Source organism: Nyctereutes procyonoides, unplaced genomic scaffold (genome assembly GCF_905146905.1).
Source record: "Nyctereutes procyonoides isolate TBG_1078 unplaced genomic scaffold, NYPRO_anot_genome, whole genome shotgun sequence".
NCBI classification, from domain to species: Eukaryota; Metazoa; Chordata; class Mammalia; order Carnivora; family Canidae; genus Nyctereutes; species Nyctereutes procyonoides.
In genome coordinates, this window is record NW_026575023.1 from 985,755 (window position 1) to 1,002,819 (window position 17,065).

At 32.5% G+C, this 17,065-nt stretch overlaps 1 protein-coding gene across 2 annotated transcripts in view; it reads right to left on the reverse strand.

Annotated features, from left to right (window-relative positions):
- EPHA5 (EPH receptor A5) overlaps nucleotides 1-17,065 on the reverse strand; it is a 314,116-nt gene that overhangs the window by 39,714 nt on the left and 257,337 nt on the right. For both annotated transcript variants that reach the window (XM_055342698.1, XM_055342691.1), the window contains 3 exons: nucleotides 8,869-8,936; nucleotides 7,141-7,266; nucleotides 3,306-3,491 (listed from right to left, as the gene is read on the reverse strand). In XM_055342698.1, the coding sequence (XP_055198673.1) occupies nucleotides 3,306-3,491; nucleotides 7,141-7,266; nucleotides 8,869-8,936 (380 nt within the window). The remainder of the gene's footprint in view (nucleotides 1-3,305; nucleotides 3,492-7,140; nucleotides 7,267-8,868; nucleotides 8,937-17,065) is intronic.

Consider the following 17,065-nt stretch of genomic DNA (forward strand, 5'->3'; position numbering starts at 1 on the left):
AGCTGAACATCAAGAGGTACATTTATTAAGGGGAAATGCAGTTCGAGTTCACACAGAACCGAAAACAAGACAGAAATATTTTTAATATTTTCATTTTGCTTTATGTATATGTTTAGTTTCATGGCAGCAACATCAGATAGAATACTTTATTAGGAGATTCGAAATTTCAAATCTGTATTCCTAACCACAGTACTGTTTTTTAGAGTAAAATTCAGATAAGATCATTTGTTGATATAGGTTTCAAGTGTGTATAAAATATATGGCAAATTAAGTTAACTGAATATGAGAAATTTAGTTGTCTTACTTTGCCTCAGCCATGATCCATTCACATTAAACAGTTTATATAATAAATCAGGGACCTATAGAAGTAGGTGAATATAAACTAATAATTTTGGGGACTAATCCACTAGTATCTGATGTATTCACTTAGATTAAAATAAATACTCACTATTCTAATTACCTGCAGTTTTGTTCATACATACAAATATACCTTAATTCAATCTGCATAACAATCATACAAGTTAGGTATGATTTCCCCTTTTTATTGGTGATATTGAAGCTCAAAATGTTAACTAACATGACTATGGACTGGTTTAGCTTTAGGTATGATAGGCTTACATAAATATTTAGGATACTGTCTCTGTCTTCAAGGATCAGACTTTAAAATTTTTTTATTTTTTATTTATTTTATTTTTTTATCTGGGGAGTTAAAAATATATGCAAAAGAGACAAAATGAAACGAAAGATTTGAATAAGAGTTTTGGCCAAATGAAGGATCATTACAGGCAATTGCAAAAATCTGTACATTGGCACAGTGTTCAAAAGAAGAAGGGAGTACTTCAGGGTGAAGTGATGAGGGATTGTTTCATGGATGTGATGTAATTTGAAAGGGTTTTGAAGGAATTGAAAAGGTGGTGAATATGAGAGTGTAAGTTTCAGAGGAAGAGGCAATGTAGGCAGGTCAAAATATCAAGCATGTTAAAATGGACTAAAAAAAAAAACAATGCATGTGAAGGAGTTTAGAACATAGGAAGAGATATAAGGAGAAAGTAACACTATATATTGTTTTAGTACCTGTTCTTTGCTCTGCCCATTTTAGACTTTACCTGTATTCATGTCCCCTCCCCCAATTCACTATCTTTTCTTACCCCATGTCACTGATGAGGACTACATTTTCTGAATGTCTAACTAACTTGTTCGAAGTCACATAGTTTATGGCAGAACCAAAATTACAGTATGTGGCTAGATCTACAGTCCATGTTCTTGACCATTTGCAATACTATCTTCCATAATAGTAATAGTGATCTGGCACTGTTCCAAACATTATATCTGAACTCATTACAGAAGATAAACTGGCTGCCTATAGACCACATTTATCCTGAAGAGGTCATGGTCAGAGTTTATTTGAGGAAGTTAAATTTGGCAGCCGTGTTAAGAATGAGATAAAGACATGAAATGTATCAAATATTTGCCTACTATTATTACCATGACTACAATTAAGAAATATGCTTTATATTATATAGCATCATTACTGCATAAGAAATAATCAATTATCATTATAATTCTTGTTCCTACAGTAGTGCCACAAGCAATCACTCATGTCCTTTTACCACCTTTCCTTCAGATACAATGTAGTCATATTCAAATTTTGATTTCATTTTATTGTACCAGGGATGATCTTTTTTACATCATATTCTCATTACAAATAGTCTTGCTCATTCATCATTGGGTGCAATTTTTGTAAAATATTTTAATTTCTCATATTACTAAAAAAAACGTATTTTTTTTCCTTATTCTCTACCTTTCTTTCTCTTCTCCCGGCCTCTCACCTTTCTTTAGGAACTTAATTGTTGTGATATGACTTTAGGTTGTCCTTCTTGCTCCAGCAACAGAAAGCAATACAATACAATACAATGCTATTCTTTGAGTTACTATCAAGGGGGTAGTAATGAATATGCATCTGGAGGAAGAAACACACCTAAGTTTTGAAGAAACCTCCCTTTCTGCAGGTTATTTTATTCCTATGCTACATTTCTTTAGGAGAATTCTTACTAGAATTCTAGAATTCTTACTAGAATTTAAAACATGGGAAAAAACAAGCTAGCAATAAAAACTGATTCAAAAGTTCAGCCAATCGTCAATATGGTAACTTCCACTTTGGTCGGTTTTAGAACTTGTAAGGGGTTCCTACCTTCTCTCATCTGTGACCTATTGTGAATAAATTATGATTTTGGATTAACTTGTTATATACAAATATTTTGTTAAATACAAATATTTTGACTTGCTTCTTTTGTCTGTATAGTGAAAAAGTTGTGTTTCTATTATTACTATTTTGTTTTCCATATTTAAAAGCTAAATAAGTGGGTATTCAATCCACTTATGTCGATAAGTGGCATAATTGGATATCTAATAAATTGAAATTACTTAAATTGGTGGCATTCATTGAATACATATTGCTGATATGCATATTTAGCATGTATAATGTAAAACGTGATTAATAGCAACTGGAAGGTGAACAAATAATTAAAAGCAAGCCTAAAAATTGTTCCTTGCTAAAATTTTTAGATGATTTAGAAAGTGGTGAATATAAACACATAGAAATGACAAAGAAAAAATGAATTTAAATAAAGACTTCAGTCATGTGACCCAAAAATACTTGATTGGATGACTGAAAAATTATTTGAACTCTTTGCAATGGGAAGCTTGTCACATAACCACATTTACAAGACATAAATACAAATTTAAAAGAGATGTGAAATTTTAGATAATTTCTGAGTAAAAATTAAATTTTCTTTAAGAAAATGATTAATCTCAAGGAATTTTTCCAATCTTCTGTGGCTGCTGCTTTCCCTAAAATTATTAAAAGATCTCAATGAAAAAAAATGAATGAAAGAAATACATCTGTCTTTAAAGAACAGTTTAAAAGTGGCAGGGCACCTATGGTTATAGTAACTCTATCAAATGTTAAACTTCAATGCCAAAATCAAAATGTTAAAGTTAATATTTTATTAGGATAAAAAGTGAAAGAGCCAAAATTAAAAAAAAAAAACAAAAACATTGATACATTTACTACTCCTTTTATCTGGATACATTTTCCCTGTTAGTGAATTCATAGTAAATGAGTTAATACATAAGTTTTGAGAAACTAAATAGAAATTCAGGTTCTATTATAATAAAGAAATTTTTAATAACATTACTGTGGCTACTTTTCTTTTTATCCTGAAATTCATAATAACGTAATAGAAGATACCCAGATATTCATGATACACACACACTCACACACATAGAATTTTTACTTTACTTACTTTTGGTCACAACACCTTCCAAGTGAATGATGTTAGGATGATCAAACTGTCCCATGATACTTGCTTCACCCAGGAAATCTCGGCGTTGCTTTTCTGTATAGCCTACTTTCAGGGTTTTGATTGCCACAGGTAATTCTCTTTTTCCTGGAAGTTTCAAACGTCCACTACAAACTTCACCAAATTCACCTTGTCATAAAGATGGAAAAACAAACTCATTTTAAATCCTTACTTAAGTAATATGCTAAGGTATTCCTAGAATATTAAGGTATAGACAAAACAGAATTAATGGAGGAGTCCAAACTTCATTATCAGTGTTAAGAGAATAAGTGGTGCGTTGGGAAAAATCATCTACAGGTGATCATAAAACACTCTGGGGGTTATTAGCTTCATCCATCTCATCTACAAAAACCTTAATGAAAACATTAGAGAGAAATTAAATTCAACTGATTGAAAATCTCTTCCATCTTCCTTCTCTTTCTACACTAACAGTGCCTTAATTAATGAAAAGAGAAAAGGAGGAAAGTTTATAGAAGGACAGAAAAGAAATAATTTTAAGGAAGAGATGATTCATAAATGGAATAACTGAGTGCTTAAACTATGTAAATAGTTTTGGACACTACAAATTATATATGGAATAGAAAAACAGTAGATGATAAAATCCTATATTTGTAAATACATAATTTTTGTTGGTTTATTTATTTTTTTAATCTTATAAATGAACATTTGCTGGTTTAAATATGAGCTCCACAGAAGGAAGAATTAAAATATGATCAATTACATACTATTTTGAAAGCAAGTCAGTTACAAAAGATTTAAAAACATACTATGTTAGATGAAGAAATGGACATATACATTCTATATATAAACATGGATCAAAAGAAAAAAAAAGGACCCAAATAGATAAAATCATGAATGATTGAGGAGAAATCACAACCAATGCCACAGAAATACAAGCAATCATAAGAGAATAATACTATGAAAGCTTATATGCCAACAAACTTCATGACCTGGAAGCAATGGACAGCTTCCTAGAAACTTACAAGCTACCAAAACTGAAACAGAAAGAAATAGAAAATTTGAAGAGACCCATAACCAGCAAAGAAACTGAATAAGTTATCAAAAATCTCCCAAAAACAAAAGTCCTGGGCAGCCCTGGTGGCTCAGTGGGTTTAGCGATGCCTCCAGCCCAGGGCGTGATCCTGGAGACCCAGGATCGAGTCCCACATTGGGCTCCCTGCATGGAGCCTGCTTCTCCCTCTGCCTGTGTCTCTGCCTCTCTCTCTCTGTGTGTCTCTATGAATAAATAAATAAAATGTTTAAAAAAAAAACAAAACAAAAAACAACAAAAGTCCTGGGCTGGATGGCTTCCTAGGGAAATTCTACCAAATATTTAAAGAGTTAATACCTATTCTTCTCAAACTGTTCCAAAAAATAGAAATGTAAGGAAAATTCCCAAACTCATTCTACAAAGCTATCATTCCCTCGATCCCCAAACTAGACACACACCCGACTAAAAAGGAAATTAAAGGCCAATATCATTGGTGAACATGTATGCAAAAATTCTCAATAAAATACTAGCAAATCAAATTCAACAGTACATTGAAAGAATTATTCACCACAGTCAAGTGGGCCACAGGGTGGTTCAATAATTGCAAATCAATCAACATGATACACCACATTAATAAAAGAAAAGCTAAGAACCATATAATCTGTCAGTAGATGCAGAAAAAAAAAACATTTGACACAATACAGCATCTTTTCCTGATATAAACCTTCAACAAAGTAGGGATAGATGTAATACACCTCAATATCATAAAGGCATATATGAAAGACTCACAGCTAATATCATCCTCAATGGGAAAAGAACTGAGAGCCTTCCCCTATGGTCAGGAACAAGTCAAAGATGTCCACTTTCACCGTTATATTTAACACAGTACTGGAAGTTTTAGCCTCAGCAATTGGACAACAAAAAGAAATAAAAGGCATCCAAATTAGCAGGGAAGAAGTCAATTTCATTATTTGAAGATAACATGATACTCTATGTAGAAAACCTGAAACACTTCACCCCAAAATTGCTAAAATTCATACTCGATTCACCAAAGTTGCAAGATATAAAATCAGCGTGCACAAGTTTGTTGCATAAGATACCTAGGAATAAATCTAACTAAAGAAGTAAAAGACCTGTACTCTGAAAACTATAGAACACTTACGAAAGAAATTGAAGAGGACACAAAGAAATAGAAAAGCATTCCATGCTCATGGATTTCAATTCTGAAAAAAAGAAAAACAAAACTGGAGGCATCACAATTCTGGACTTCAAGCTGTATTACAAAGCTGTAGTGATCAAGACAGTGCGGTACTAGCACAAACACAGACACACAGATCAATGGAACAGAAGAGTGATCTCAGCAATGGACCCACAACCTATGGTCTACTAATCTTTGACAAAGTAGGAAAGAATATCCACTGGAAAAGTGACAGTTTCTTCAACAAATGGTGTTGGGAGAACTGGACAGCCATGTGCAGAAGAATGAAACTGGACCACATTCTGATACCATACACAAAAATAAATTCAAATGGATGACAGACCTTGATGTGAGACAGGAAACCATCAAAATCCAAAAACACAGGCTGAAACCTCTTTGACTTTGGTGGGAGGGAGGCACTTCTTACTAGACATGTCACCATAGCCCAGGAAAAACAAAAGCAAAAAAGAACTATTGGGACTTCATCAAGATAAAAAGCTTCTGCATAACAAAAGAAACAATAAACAAAATTAAAAGGCAGTCTATGGAATGGGAGAAGATATTTGCAAATGACATATCTGATAAAGGGTTAGTATCCAAAACCTACAAAGAATATATCAAACTCAACACCCAACAGGCAAATAACCCACTTAAGAAATGGGCAGAAGACATATATAGACACTTTTTCAAAGAAGACATACAGATGGCTAACAGACACATGAAAAGATCATATCACCCACCATACAAATCAAAAAAACAATGAAAAACTACCTCACACCTGTCAGGATGACTAAAATTAACAGCACATGAAACAACAGATGTTGGGGAGGATGTGGAGAAAGGGGGACCATCTTGCACTGTTGGTGGTAATGCAAACTAATGTGGTCATTCTGGAGAACAGTATGGAGGTTCCTTAAAATGATAAAAATAGAACTACTCGACTACGCAGCAATTGCACTACCAGGTATTTACTCAAAGGATAAAAAAATACAGATTCAAAAGAATATGTCACCCTGATGTTATAGCAGCATTAACTACCATAGCCAAACTATGGAGGGAACCCAAATGTCCATTGATTGATGAATGGATGAGGAAAAAAAATATGTATATTCCTATATATATATATATATATATATTATATATATATATATAGGAATATTACTCAGCCATCAAAAAGAATGAAATCTTGCCATTTGCAATGACATGGATGGAGCTAGAGTGTATTATGCTAAGCAAAATAAGTCAGTCAGAGAAAGAGAAATACCATATGATCTCATTTATATGTGGAGCTTAAGAAAGAAAACACATGGATGTATAGGAAGGGTGGAGGAAGGAAAAAAGGAGGGAGGAAAACTGCCCCTAAGAGATTCTTCACAAAAGAGAACAAACTGAAGTTGTTCAGAGGTGGGTGGGGGATGAGCTAGATGGGAGATGAGTACTAAGGAGGGCACTTAGGATGAGTTGTATGTAAGTGATGGATCACTGAATTCTATTCCAGAAACCGACATTGCACTGTATATGTTAAGTACCTAAAATTTAAATTTTAAAAATACAAATAAATAAAAGTCTGGGTTATAACAGTGTTGTACCTGCTCCAATAACTCTTTCAATGGTGATGCATGAAGCTTCTATCTCCTTGGCAAATTCATGAACAGCTTGATTGGGATCCTCATAGGTGTGTGGATCAATGTAAGTTCTTACTCCTGGCAGTTTAACTGGAAAGACAATTGTGCATTAAAATATAAGTGCTAAAAAAATAAAAAAATAAAAGTAAATAAAATAAAATACAAGTGCTTGTGATGGATGAATGAAATCATAAAGATTATTAACATGCAACTATGGCTTAAATTCCTAATTCCTAGAAATGGCCAAGCTGCAAGGACAGCTCCTCTCCTGAGTTATTGGAGTCATTTGTATAGCTTGCCATTTTTATCATTTAAAAGATCTGGGTTTTTGGCATGTACATGAAATACATCTATGACAGCATATTTGAATAGATATAGCTTTCCACAATAATGTTCAGAGTCTCTGAGCCAAACTAAGATAATTTTGTTTACTAAACTGGGCAATGAAATGCTAGTGCATTGTTGTTTTGTTATTCCATTGCACTTAAAATGCCATCACAGGGATGCCTGGGTGCCTCAGTTGGTTAATCTGCCTTCTGCACAGGTCATGATCCCAGGGTGGTGGGACAGAGCCTTGCATCGGGCTCCCTGCTCAGTGGAGAGCCTGCTTCTCCCTCCATTTGCTACTCCCCCTGCTTGTGTTCTCTCTCTCTCTCTCTCTCTCTCTCTCTCTCTGTCAAATAAGTAAATAAATAACATATATTTTTAAAAATACCATACAGATAATTAATTTTGGTTTTACAAAAAATAATTTTAAATAATTTTTCTGGTACTTTGATCCAGTAAGGCTGACACAGAAGTCAAAAGAAAAAGAGAAGTTCTACTTCTCACTCTACCCCTGTTACTGCATGGCTTTATACAAGACTCTAACATTTTGTGAGCTTCTGTTTCATCACATTTAATGACTACCAATTTCACGAGGGTTTTTTTTTTTTTTTGAGGTTAAATACCAGTAAATAATACAGGACTTATGAAAATAGATTCAATGCTTTGCAGCATGAATTATGGCTTTAATGATTTTGACTTTTATGGTCACAGCAAAGTGACAAAAACAAAAGAAACTTTATTATCTACTTGGCACATCAAAAATGCTATACTACTTATGAAAAAATGCACATATTAAAATGCAATTAATTAGAACTCATTTAGGCTAATTTTTAAAGCATGCTATCGAAATGATTTTCTGTGTTTTAAAAAGGACAGTCTTTCGAATCATTGAATCATTGAACAACCTTTGTTGTTGGGTTGAATTAGGGAAATTCATACTATAATGCTAGAGAAAGAAGAAAAAAATATTAAGAAATTTTATTCATTTCATCTGATGGTGTTATTTTTTTATGGTGTTATTTAACGATAAGTTTCTACTGACTATGTTGCAAAAATATTAGATTTGGCCTGGAAATTTGGTTTGAAACATAACAGCTTTTTATATTGATTGAAAATGTTTTTTTTTTAATAATTATAATAAAGGTGTACTTTTAAAAATTGAACAAACCTCCAGCTGTTGTCTAGAGTCAGGCAGCAATGCCCCCAAGCCCATGTGCTTTACAAGAACATAACAGAACACTTACATTTTGTAAAGACAATATTATGGTCAGTTATTACAAATCTCCTTGTCTGATGATAAAAAAAAAAAATAACAGTAAAATCTCTTCTATTTTGTTTTCTCTTGATTTTTTACAATTTGCTTACTGTGCCCATTATGAAAATGCATCTTTTCCTCTTCTGGATCTTGTTTTGCTTTGCTGTAACCACACCGCCTGGAACAGAGTAAGCTACAATTAACCACATCTCCAAGTGTTGAATCACATACAGCCCAGAAGCATGAAACACAATTGAAATGATTGCAGCCCTAACTGATTTTCACACTAGTAGCATGAAAAAACATCAATCCTTCTATTGGATGAATCACATTTCCCCCACCAGTATCTCTCAGTCTTGCCCAGATTTCACTGAGAAGTCAGAAGCCATCCAAAGTCACTTTTTTTAAAAAACCTCTTCGCCATAAACCACACATCAAAATTTTTCTTTTCCCTTTCCTACTTTTTTTTGCCACCTCAGAAGCAGAATGAATTGCCCAAAATATGCCTCTGATTCAATAGTGTCCTCCCTTCAGTATCTTACTCTATCACTTTTTTTTTTCTCTCATTGTGGAGTCTTAAGTTGCTCCACTGGCTTTTCTCTCAATCCACTTAGATCCCTACCAAATTCACCACATCCTGCAACCTTTCTCAGTTCAGTTCCACTCCCCAAATCTTATTCTCTCCTGTGTTACTTAACTACTTACTAATTTAGAAGTCCTTGCAACCTGTCCTTGTTACTGAAAGAAATTTGTCCTTGAAGGTTCACTAATGATACAGTCACTTCCTGACTCTATCTTAGTTTTTAATTATTTATGATGGACTGAAATCTCTAACCAGAACATCTCTGGTTCTCTGCTGTCAATCCATTCATTTCTATCACTTTAATTATTACCTCTATTCTGGTTTAATTCTTTTGCAAGTTACACTCTTGTTCCTCATAGATTTATTTTATTGGGATGTTCCACTGGCATACAAATTCAATAGACCTGAAAACCAAATCAGTATATTTCTCTTTATTTTCAGTCTTGATCTGTTCCCTTTTTTTCCTGTTAATATCACTAGCAAGGCCTTGGCCTCTTTAAGAACAAAGCCCTATTCTTGTGTACTTCACAACAAATTAGTTGCCAAATCGCAAGCATTGTATAACATAAAAGTCTTACAATTCATCTCTTCTTTTTCATTAGCTCTACTGCTTCTTCAATTAAGGCTTTGTTATTTTTCATTTGGATTGCCGTAAGTGCCTCTGAACTGATGCCCCTGCATTCTGTAACTGTTTTCCTAAACTCTACTAGAAATGGCTGTAGCCAAATTACTGTAAATAAGCTACTTTTCTATTTTGTTACTTGTCTCCTGTAAAGTCTTCAATAAAATAGTTAAAGATTCCTAAACATAGTCTTAATGCATATTTCCTACACTATCTCTGTTATCTTCAAGTATACTGGACTATATCTTCAGGTCCTCAAGATATTTCTCCATGTTTCCACATATTTATACATACTGGTTCCTACACCTAGGATATTCTTCCTAACAATTTTCAATGGTCAAAGTCTAGTTCAATTTTTGCCTTCTTCGTGTTCTTTTTTCCTGTACTCCAACTTAATGCATTATTTTCCCATGTGAGCCTAATAACTTTCTACAGTCCTCTCACATTGTGATTACCATTTCAGTGCAACATAATAATTTTAGTATGTCTCCTGGATCTCTTCCTATTTGTCAGTTTCTTCAATGGCAGCAACTAGCATTTATCTATAAATTTCTACAGTGACCTTGTGGTTGTCTCAGAGTTGGCATCAAAAATATTTGTCACATTGATGAATGAATACATGAATGAGTGATTTGATTGCATATACACAACGACAAATATTTAGAGAAGAAATACATTGATGAATACTAAGCTGATGTGGTACATGATTAACCATAAAACATTAAAACAACTGACTCAAATGAAAATAAATTATTTTTAGTGAAATTGTAAGAGGTGGATTTACAATTCATAAGGTCTCATAACAAAATTGAATTTAATAAAAACAAAATTTCCATTTATTTCTGCATAAAGAAAACAAGCCAAAATGGCAGATTCACAAAATATTTTCACTACAGAGTTGGTTGGTAAAACTACTATGTGATGTAAATGAAATGTCCAATCAACACATACAAATGAGGACGGTACCTTATTTACATATCCAATGGTATTTCTTTAAAACTTGTATATTTTGATATAAAAATGAAACTTATTTTATTCTATATCATTTCCTAGTATATAATTACATATATTATACAAAGTAGATAACACACTCCATCTTTTTGTCATTTTTGAAAGAAAAATACAATTATTTTTGTTTTATCATGTTAATAAACTGGAAATTTATTAATAAAATATAGCTAAGTGAAATTCGAGTAAATTTGAAGTAATATACTTAATAGGTATGCTCGTCCTGGGTGAGGAAAAATACACAATGGGGATCTGGTGGCTTTTCAAATTTTACTCGTAACACTTAGAGAGCTGCATTTGTCATCCAAGTGTCCTTAAGACATCTTGAATCAACTCACTGCAGTGAAATGGAAAGAAAAAAACAAATACATAAAATCATACAATAATTATATCTGGTCTGACATTTAAGTTATTTTAATGCATTGTTAATAATTTTTCTAGATATTTCATTATTCTTTCAATCTTTAATGCATGTGTCTCTAAAGAGAAGTTTATTGATACTTTTTAAAATCAATGTTCTAACTACAATTGTGTGAAACCATCCTGAGATTTATATTATTTAGATAATACTGACAAAAAAACCTTCGTTAGAAGAATTCTAAAGAGACCAGAAAAGTATACACATTCTTGCAGTTTACTTTAGAAAACAAACACCCATTCTACCTTCAAGTCTCCTACCTTCACAAGAAAAAAAAAAAAAGCTTTCAAAGTTGTATCTTCAAATAGTCTTTATCATTAAATAAGCCTCATGGATTTTTAAATTGCATGCAAATTCCTCATATGAAAATGGAAATAAAACTTTGGATCTCATCTAAAAAGTGATTTGGGAATACCTTGGTGAGGACTGGTTAACATTTTAATACCTAGGGTGAGAGTCAGGAGGGCAATAGAAAGGAGTTATTTTTGACTATGGGCATCTCTGGAGCTCTATAACATATACGGCTGCATGTCACATTAACATATAAAATTAAGTTCTGGAACCCCCAAAAGCATCGTTAAAACAAGTCTCAACAAGATACAGCAAGTGAAAGTGCAGCTGGCAGAGACTAGCACTCAAGCAGCAGTTCAGCCTCGCTAACAAAGCATTGCAGGATGCCTGTTCATTCAGGATCATCTTCTGTACCTGCTCCAGATGCATAATTTTAACCCATCAGACAAACAGTCAATAAATATGCCATTCTGTACATAAATTATGCCTCCTACCTTCTGGAACCAATTTTTTTTTCTGAATGAAAAAGAAACAGTTTCTTCATTTTGCTCCATATCCCAATTTTAACGAGCTTTGATATAATTGTACTAAAAATATCTGGAGTGTCTGTAATTAGGGGTATCATCTTTTTGTCATTTATATTTATGTTCTACTAGAAAACAGTGCTGTCTTACTGTTTAATAGTAGAGGTGGGCATGAGGAATCACATTAAATGTAGGCCTAATTAATATTCATTTATTAATGTTCATTAAAGAGACCTAGAGAGACACTTATTATATAAATATAATAATGACTTTATAGGTTATTTAGAAATCAGTCTATTTTCTTCCATACTTGTCCTGAAAATTTGGATGACACATCCTTGATGATATAAATTCTGATCTTAAAAACTGAGCCCCAACCATAACATTTAAATATGGATATTTGAAATTTCCATAATACATGAAAGAATAAGCAATAATCTTTATGTATGGATGGATGTACCAATGAGTAATTTAATTCTTGGATGTAAATTAAGAATTTGATAATAAATTAGAGTGTGAATGTCAAGCCCTCCAGAGTACCAAGCAATGCACAGAATGAGTAATTTACTAAATTGCACCCTTATGGCCAATAAGGAAAGATGAGTGAAAGCAAAAAGGAGATTGTATATCTTTGTTCAACTACAGCTTCCAGTGCTTCAGAGTTCTCCATTGCTTTAGCCTACAGAAAAACTGAAAAACAAAAACAAAAAAACCACTTTTTTGCCACTGAATTCTAAATAAGGTGGGGAGGGGTGCAATGATGGAGAAGAAATAGTTCTGCATTTCGTGAGTATGTGCAGTCCCTATGCCAGAAAAGTAAACTCCTATGTTGCCCCTCTATTATCCAGGTTGATTAAAAAATGCTTTACCTATATTTTAAAGGAAAAAATGTTAAAAAGGCAACAGGTTGTAGCAGACATAGAGTTGATATGTTCTACTTATGGAAAACAAAATCTTGTAATTTAAACCTCTTTAAGAACCATCCTTTTCCATAGGTGCACACTCTCATATTCTTACATAATAATGACCTCAACCACTGTATAATTTGTTTAAGAATTTTATTGATGGTATCTTAAGAAGAATAAGTTACATCTTCTAAGGAAATACTTTAACTTTTTCACTTACAGATTCTCTCCAACTGAATAAAAATACTTTTAATGAAAGTAGCTAATTCAGCCTCATAAAGAAGCATATGAATATCAGCTTATTAATATATATAATGAATACTGGCAATAGATTAAGTTTTGCTTTACAGGGCAAAATTCTTCAATAAGAATGTGAGTGAAAATGTAAAGAAAGTGAAAGAATGTGAGTGAAATTTTGGATATTTAAGCTACATTGCTTGCAAGACCTTGCCTCTCATTCATATATTCCTCATTTTTATACCAGCTTACTATGATTTTGAGTACCTTATAAATAGATTTAAGTTACACAAAGAACGTGAGTGATCTATTATTATTTACTAGAAATTCTCAAGCATACTTCTCAAGAGAAATGTATTCGTGCTGAAAATCACACTTTCCTTGGGATATGGGAATGGAGTGATTATACTACACAAAATGAGGGCATAGCTTGCAAGGTTCCCGTCTCACATTCTGTTGGGATACTAACCACTCTGTGATTAAAGGCAACAACAAACACTAACTTCTTTCTTATTTTATGCCTTACCATTTTTGAATTTCCATATTCTAAAAGACAAAGAAAGAAAACCTTTGAAATAACACCTTCCAAAATAGTATAGCATATATGAATTTGTAAACTTCTCATAAGGAAACTCTTCACATAATTTTAGAATTAGCAACAGGAAGACTTGAACACTTTCAAATACTTCAAAATATTCAAAGACAAATTGCAGACTTTTCAATATTGAGTTAAATTTTAATTGGCTTAGAATTTTGATATAAAAACACATTCCATAAAGTATGACATGTGAAAACTCTTTTTTTTTCAGTAAATTTTGTTCTAATGTGAGAGTAGGTAATATCCCATTATTTCTTAAACTATTTCATGAGTATGCCTATTGGATTTCTCAATTAAAATCCAGTTAATAGCATCTATAATATTTCTTCCTTGAGGTTTCACAAGTATTATAAAAAGCGATTTTGGAGCATTTCATTGTCGTACTTTATATAGCAAGCGTTCAATCAGAATTTAATATATTCTCTATATATTGTAGACAAGCCTTATATCTGCCTGCTATGAGCACTTTAAATGGGGGTCTAGAATTATAAGGGATAATTTTATTTTCTATGTCTTTCTCCTAACTCTATAACATGGACTAGTACTTCTACATTCCTCCTTGGCAGAAATGTAAAGATGAATGAAATAATCTCTGTTGTATGTATGTGGAAATAAAAATTTGCTTACTTCAACTTTTAAGAAACATTCAGTTAATATAGGGAAGGAAAAATTGTTCATTGAAACATTAAGATGGTTTTGTTTTTGTTTTTTTAAGTAGGCTCCATGCCCACTGTGGGGTTTGAACTCAGGTCCCTGAGATCAGACCTAAGATCAAGACCTGACAAGAGTCAGATGCTTAACTGACTGACGCACTCAGGCACCCCAAGATAATATTTCAATGTAATTTGTGATCCTTTTTGATCAGAGAAATTTGTTTTGGTTTAGGTTTTGCTCTTAATCTCTGCATTATGACAGAAGCTAGAGTTTTTCCCTTGTATCTGTGATTCATATTTTCAAAAATTTCTAAAAAAGTAAGACTGATTTCCTAAAAAAAATCAAAGAATAGGTAAATGAACCTTTAATACCTCTATTTTCAGAATATTAAACTCCATTTCCCTTGCCACTTGAATACTTCAGAAAAAGCAGTGATAAGAAAACACTCAAAAGCATGAAAATTAATGAATGAGGAAAATAGTCTGGCATATGTTTGAATTTAAGAAATACAAGAAAAACCTACTTTGGGACCATGGGATCTTTCAGATGGACTTAAAATAAATATTATGCTATAAGCATATTTTGGGTTCTATAAACAAACACAAATGAATATTAAGGGATAAATGATAATGTTATTTTAGAAATTACATTAGTGTCTTATTTACATTAAAAAACAATTCATTCAACACTGGATATTTGTAAAAATAAATTTTCTTTGAGAAGTGAAACAATAATTAGAATCTCAAGCCAGTTGTGATGGCATAAAGTCAAAGATGGTCAATAAAAACTGTCTCTGCTAAAAATGTAGGCAATCTTAGGTACCTAATATCTAGGTATCTGGTTTTCATTCAGAAATAGTTTCTACTATTGGGTAGATTGAAGTCAAAGAAGAAAGAATATTTAAATATTAACATTATATATAACTGTACAGGTTGCACACAAAGTGGACAACTCAAGTGATGAAAAATAATTTGAGATCAAAGGTGGCAACATCTAATTATCAATGTCGACTTATAAATGGTACACCATGCATTTACAAAAATTATGGAGCATGGTTTTCTGGTGAGGGATGTAACACAACAAAACTCACACCTCTGAAAAAAAAAAAAACAAACTCACACCTCTGGAGAATTGAGGAAGCTTAAGTAGAGTTGAACTGCAGAATCAAAATTCTCAATCAGTGGTTTCAAAATTATGCCTTTCAGACCCTAAGATTTCCATAAAGTATGTCAAGTTACTTTTAAAAGCCAGTGAATTTACAGGAGGTAATTTTAATCTATATGCATTGGATTACATTAAGGTCAAAACTAACGATACAGGGGTTGTCTTCCCAGAAATGAAAAATAGTGAGATTTCAAAACCTCAAAATGTCTCACAAGCTTTGCTCTCTAATTGTAAATATGTCTGTTCACAAATGCTGATGATAGAATGTTTCTTGGAAAATATTTATGTGGTAATTGACTCATACTGATGTGATTATACATATGGAATTAAGTGACAAGATTTCAGGTCAAGATTTTTCAGATTGTAGTAATTTCAGTATTTCAGTGCTGACTCTATCCAGAAAATTATTCTTCTCAGCTCTTAATTTCCACTATAAAAGGTTGTTTTCTCCTCAATGCTTTAATCTGAACACTATTTTTAGCTGAAACCTCATAGTGACTTGAAATTCCATTCTAAAATGGAATTTCGGAAAACATAACAATAAAAACATTTTAAGCTTCCATTCTTTCCCAGTAATGATTTTGGATAACTGCATTCACACACACACACACACACACACACACACACACACACACACACACACAAATGCACTCACTGTCTTTATAATTATTAACATTATTTGAAGAAAAATATTAGAAAAATGTTTCTGTTTTCTTAGGATTTTTGATATGTTCTTTGTGAAGGAAGCATTCTGTCCTCCCACTCTCCCTCTTATTTATTTTGTAAACTCCCTGAAGCCAACTGTATAGTAGAAAAAGGTACTATTTTTAACATCAAACCTTTAAAATCTAGCGAAACTCTGTTTTTGCCAATACTTTCTAAATCATGTCTTCATAAATTTTTATACTTGCATTAAGATTATCTTTGAGATTTATTTAAAGATAGGCTTGGATGTCCATCTTTTTTTCCAAGATGCAAACTTTGCCTATCCTGCATCAGTTGCCTCTTTCAACAACTATACTTGAGACTCAAGTAGCCTGAACAGGTTAGCAATTATTTTCTTGTTTTTACCTTTCCATAGCACGGTTTTTTAAAAAAGTCACAATGTAAAGCAATTTATATTATACTTTAGCCATTGCGAAATTTCAGGGTTTTTTGGTTTGCCACCAAAACCCATGCTAAAAAAAGAATTTGAAGAGTAAGTTAAATCATGTGAAACAAATCTGTGCTTTTTATATTAACCTAAAAACTTTTTTCAAGATCTCTGATTTTTATCAATCTGCTTGTTACTTTCTCTTGTTCT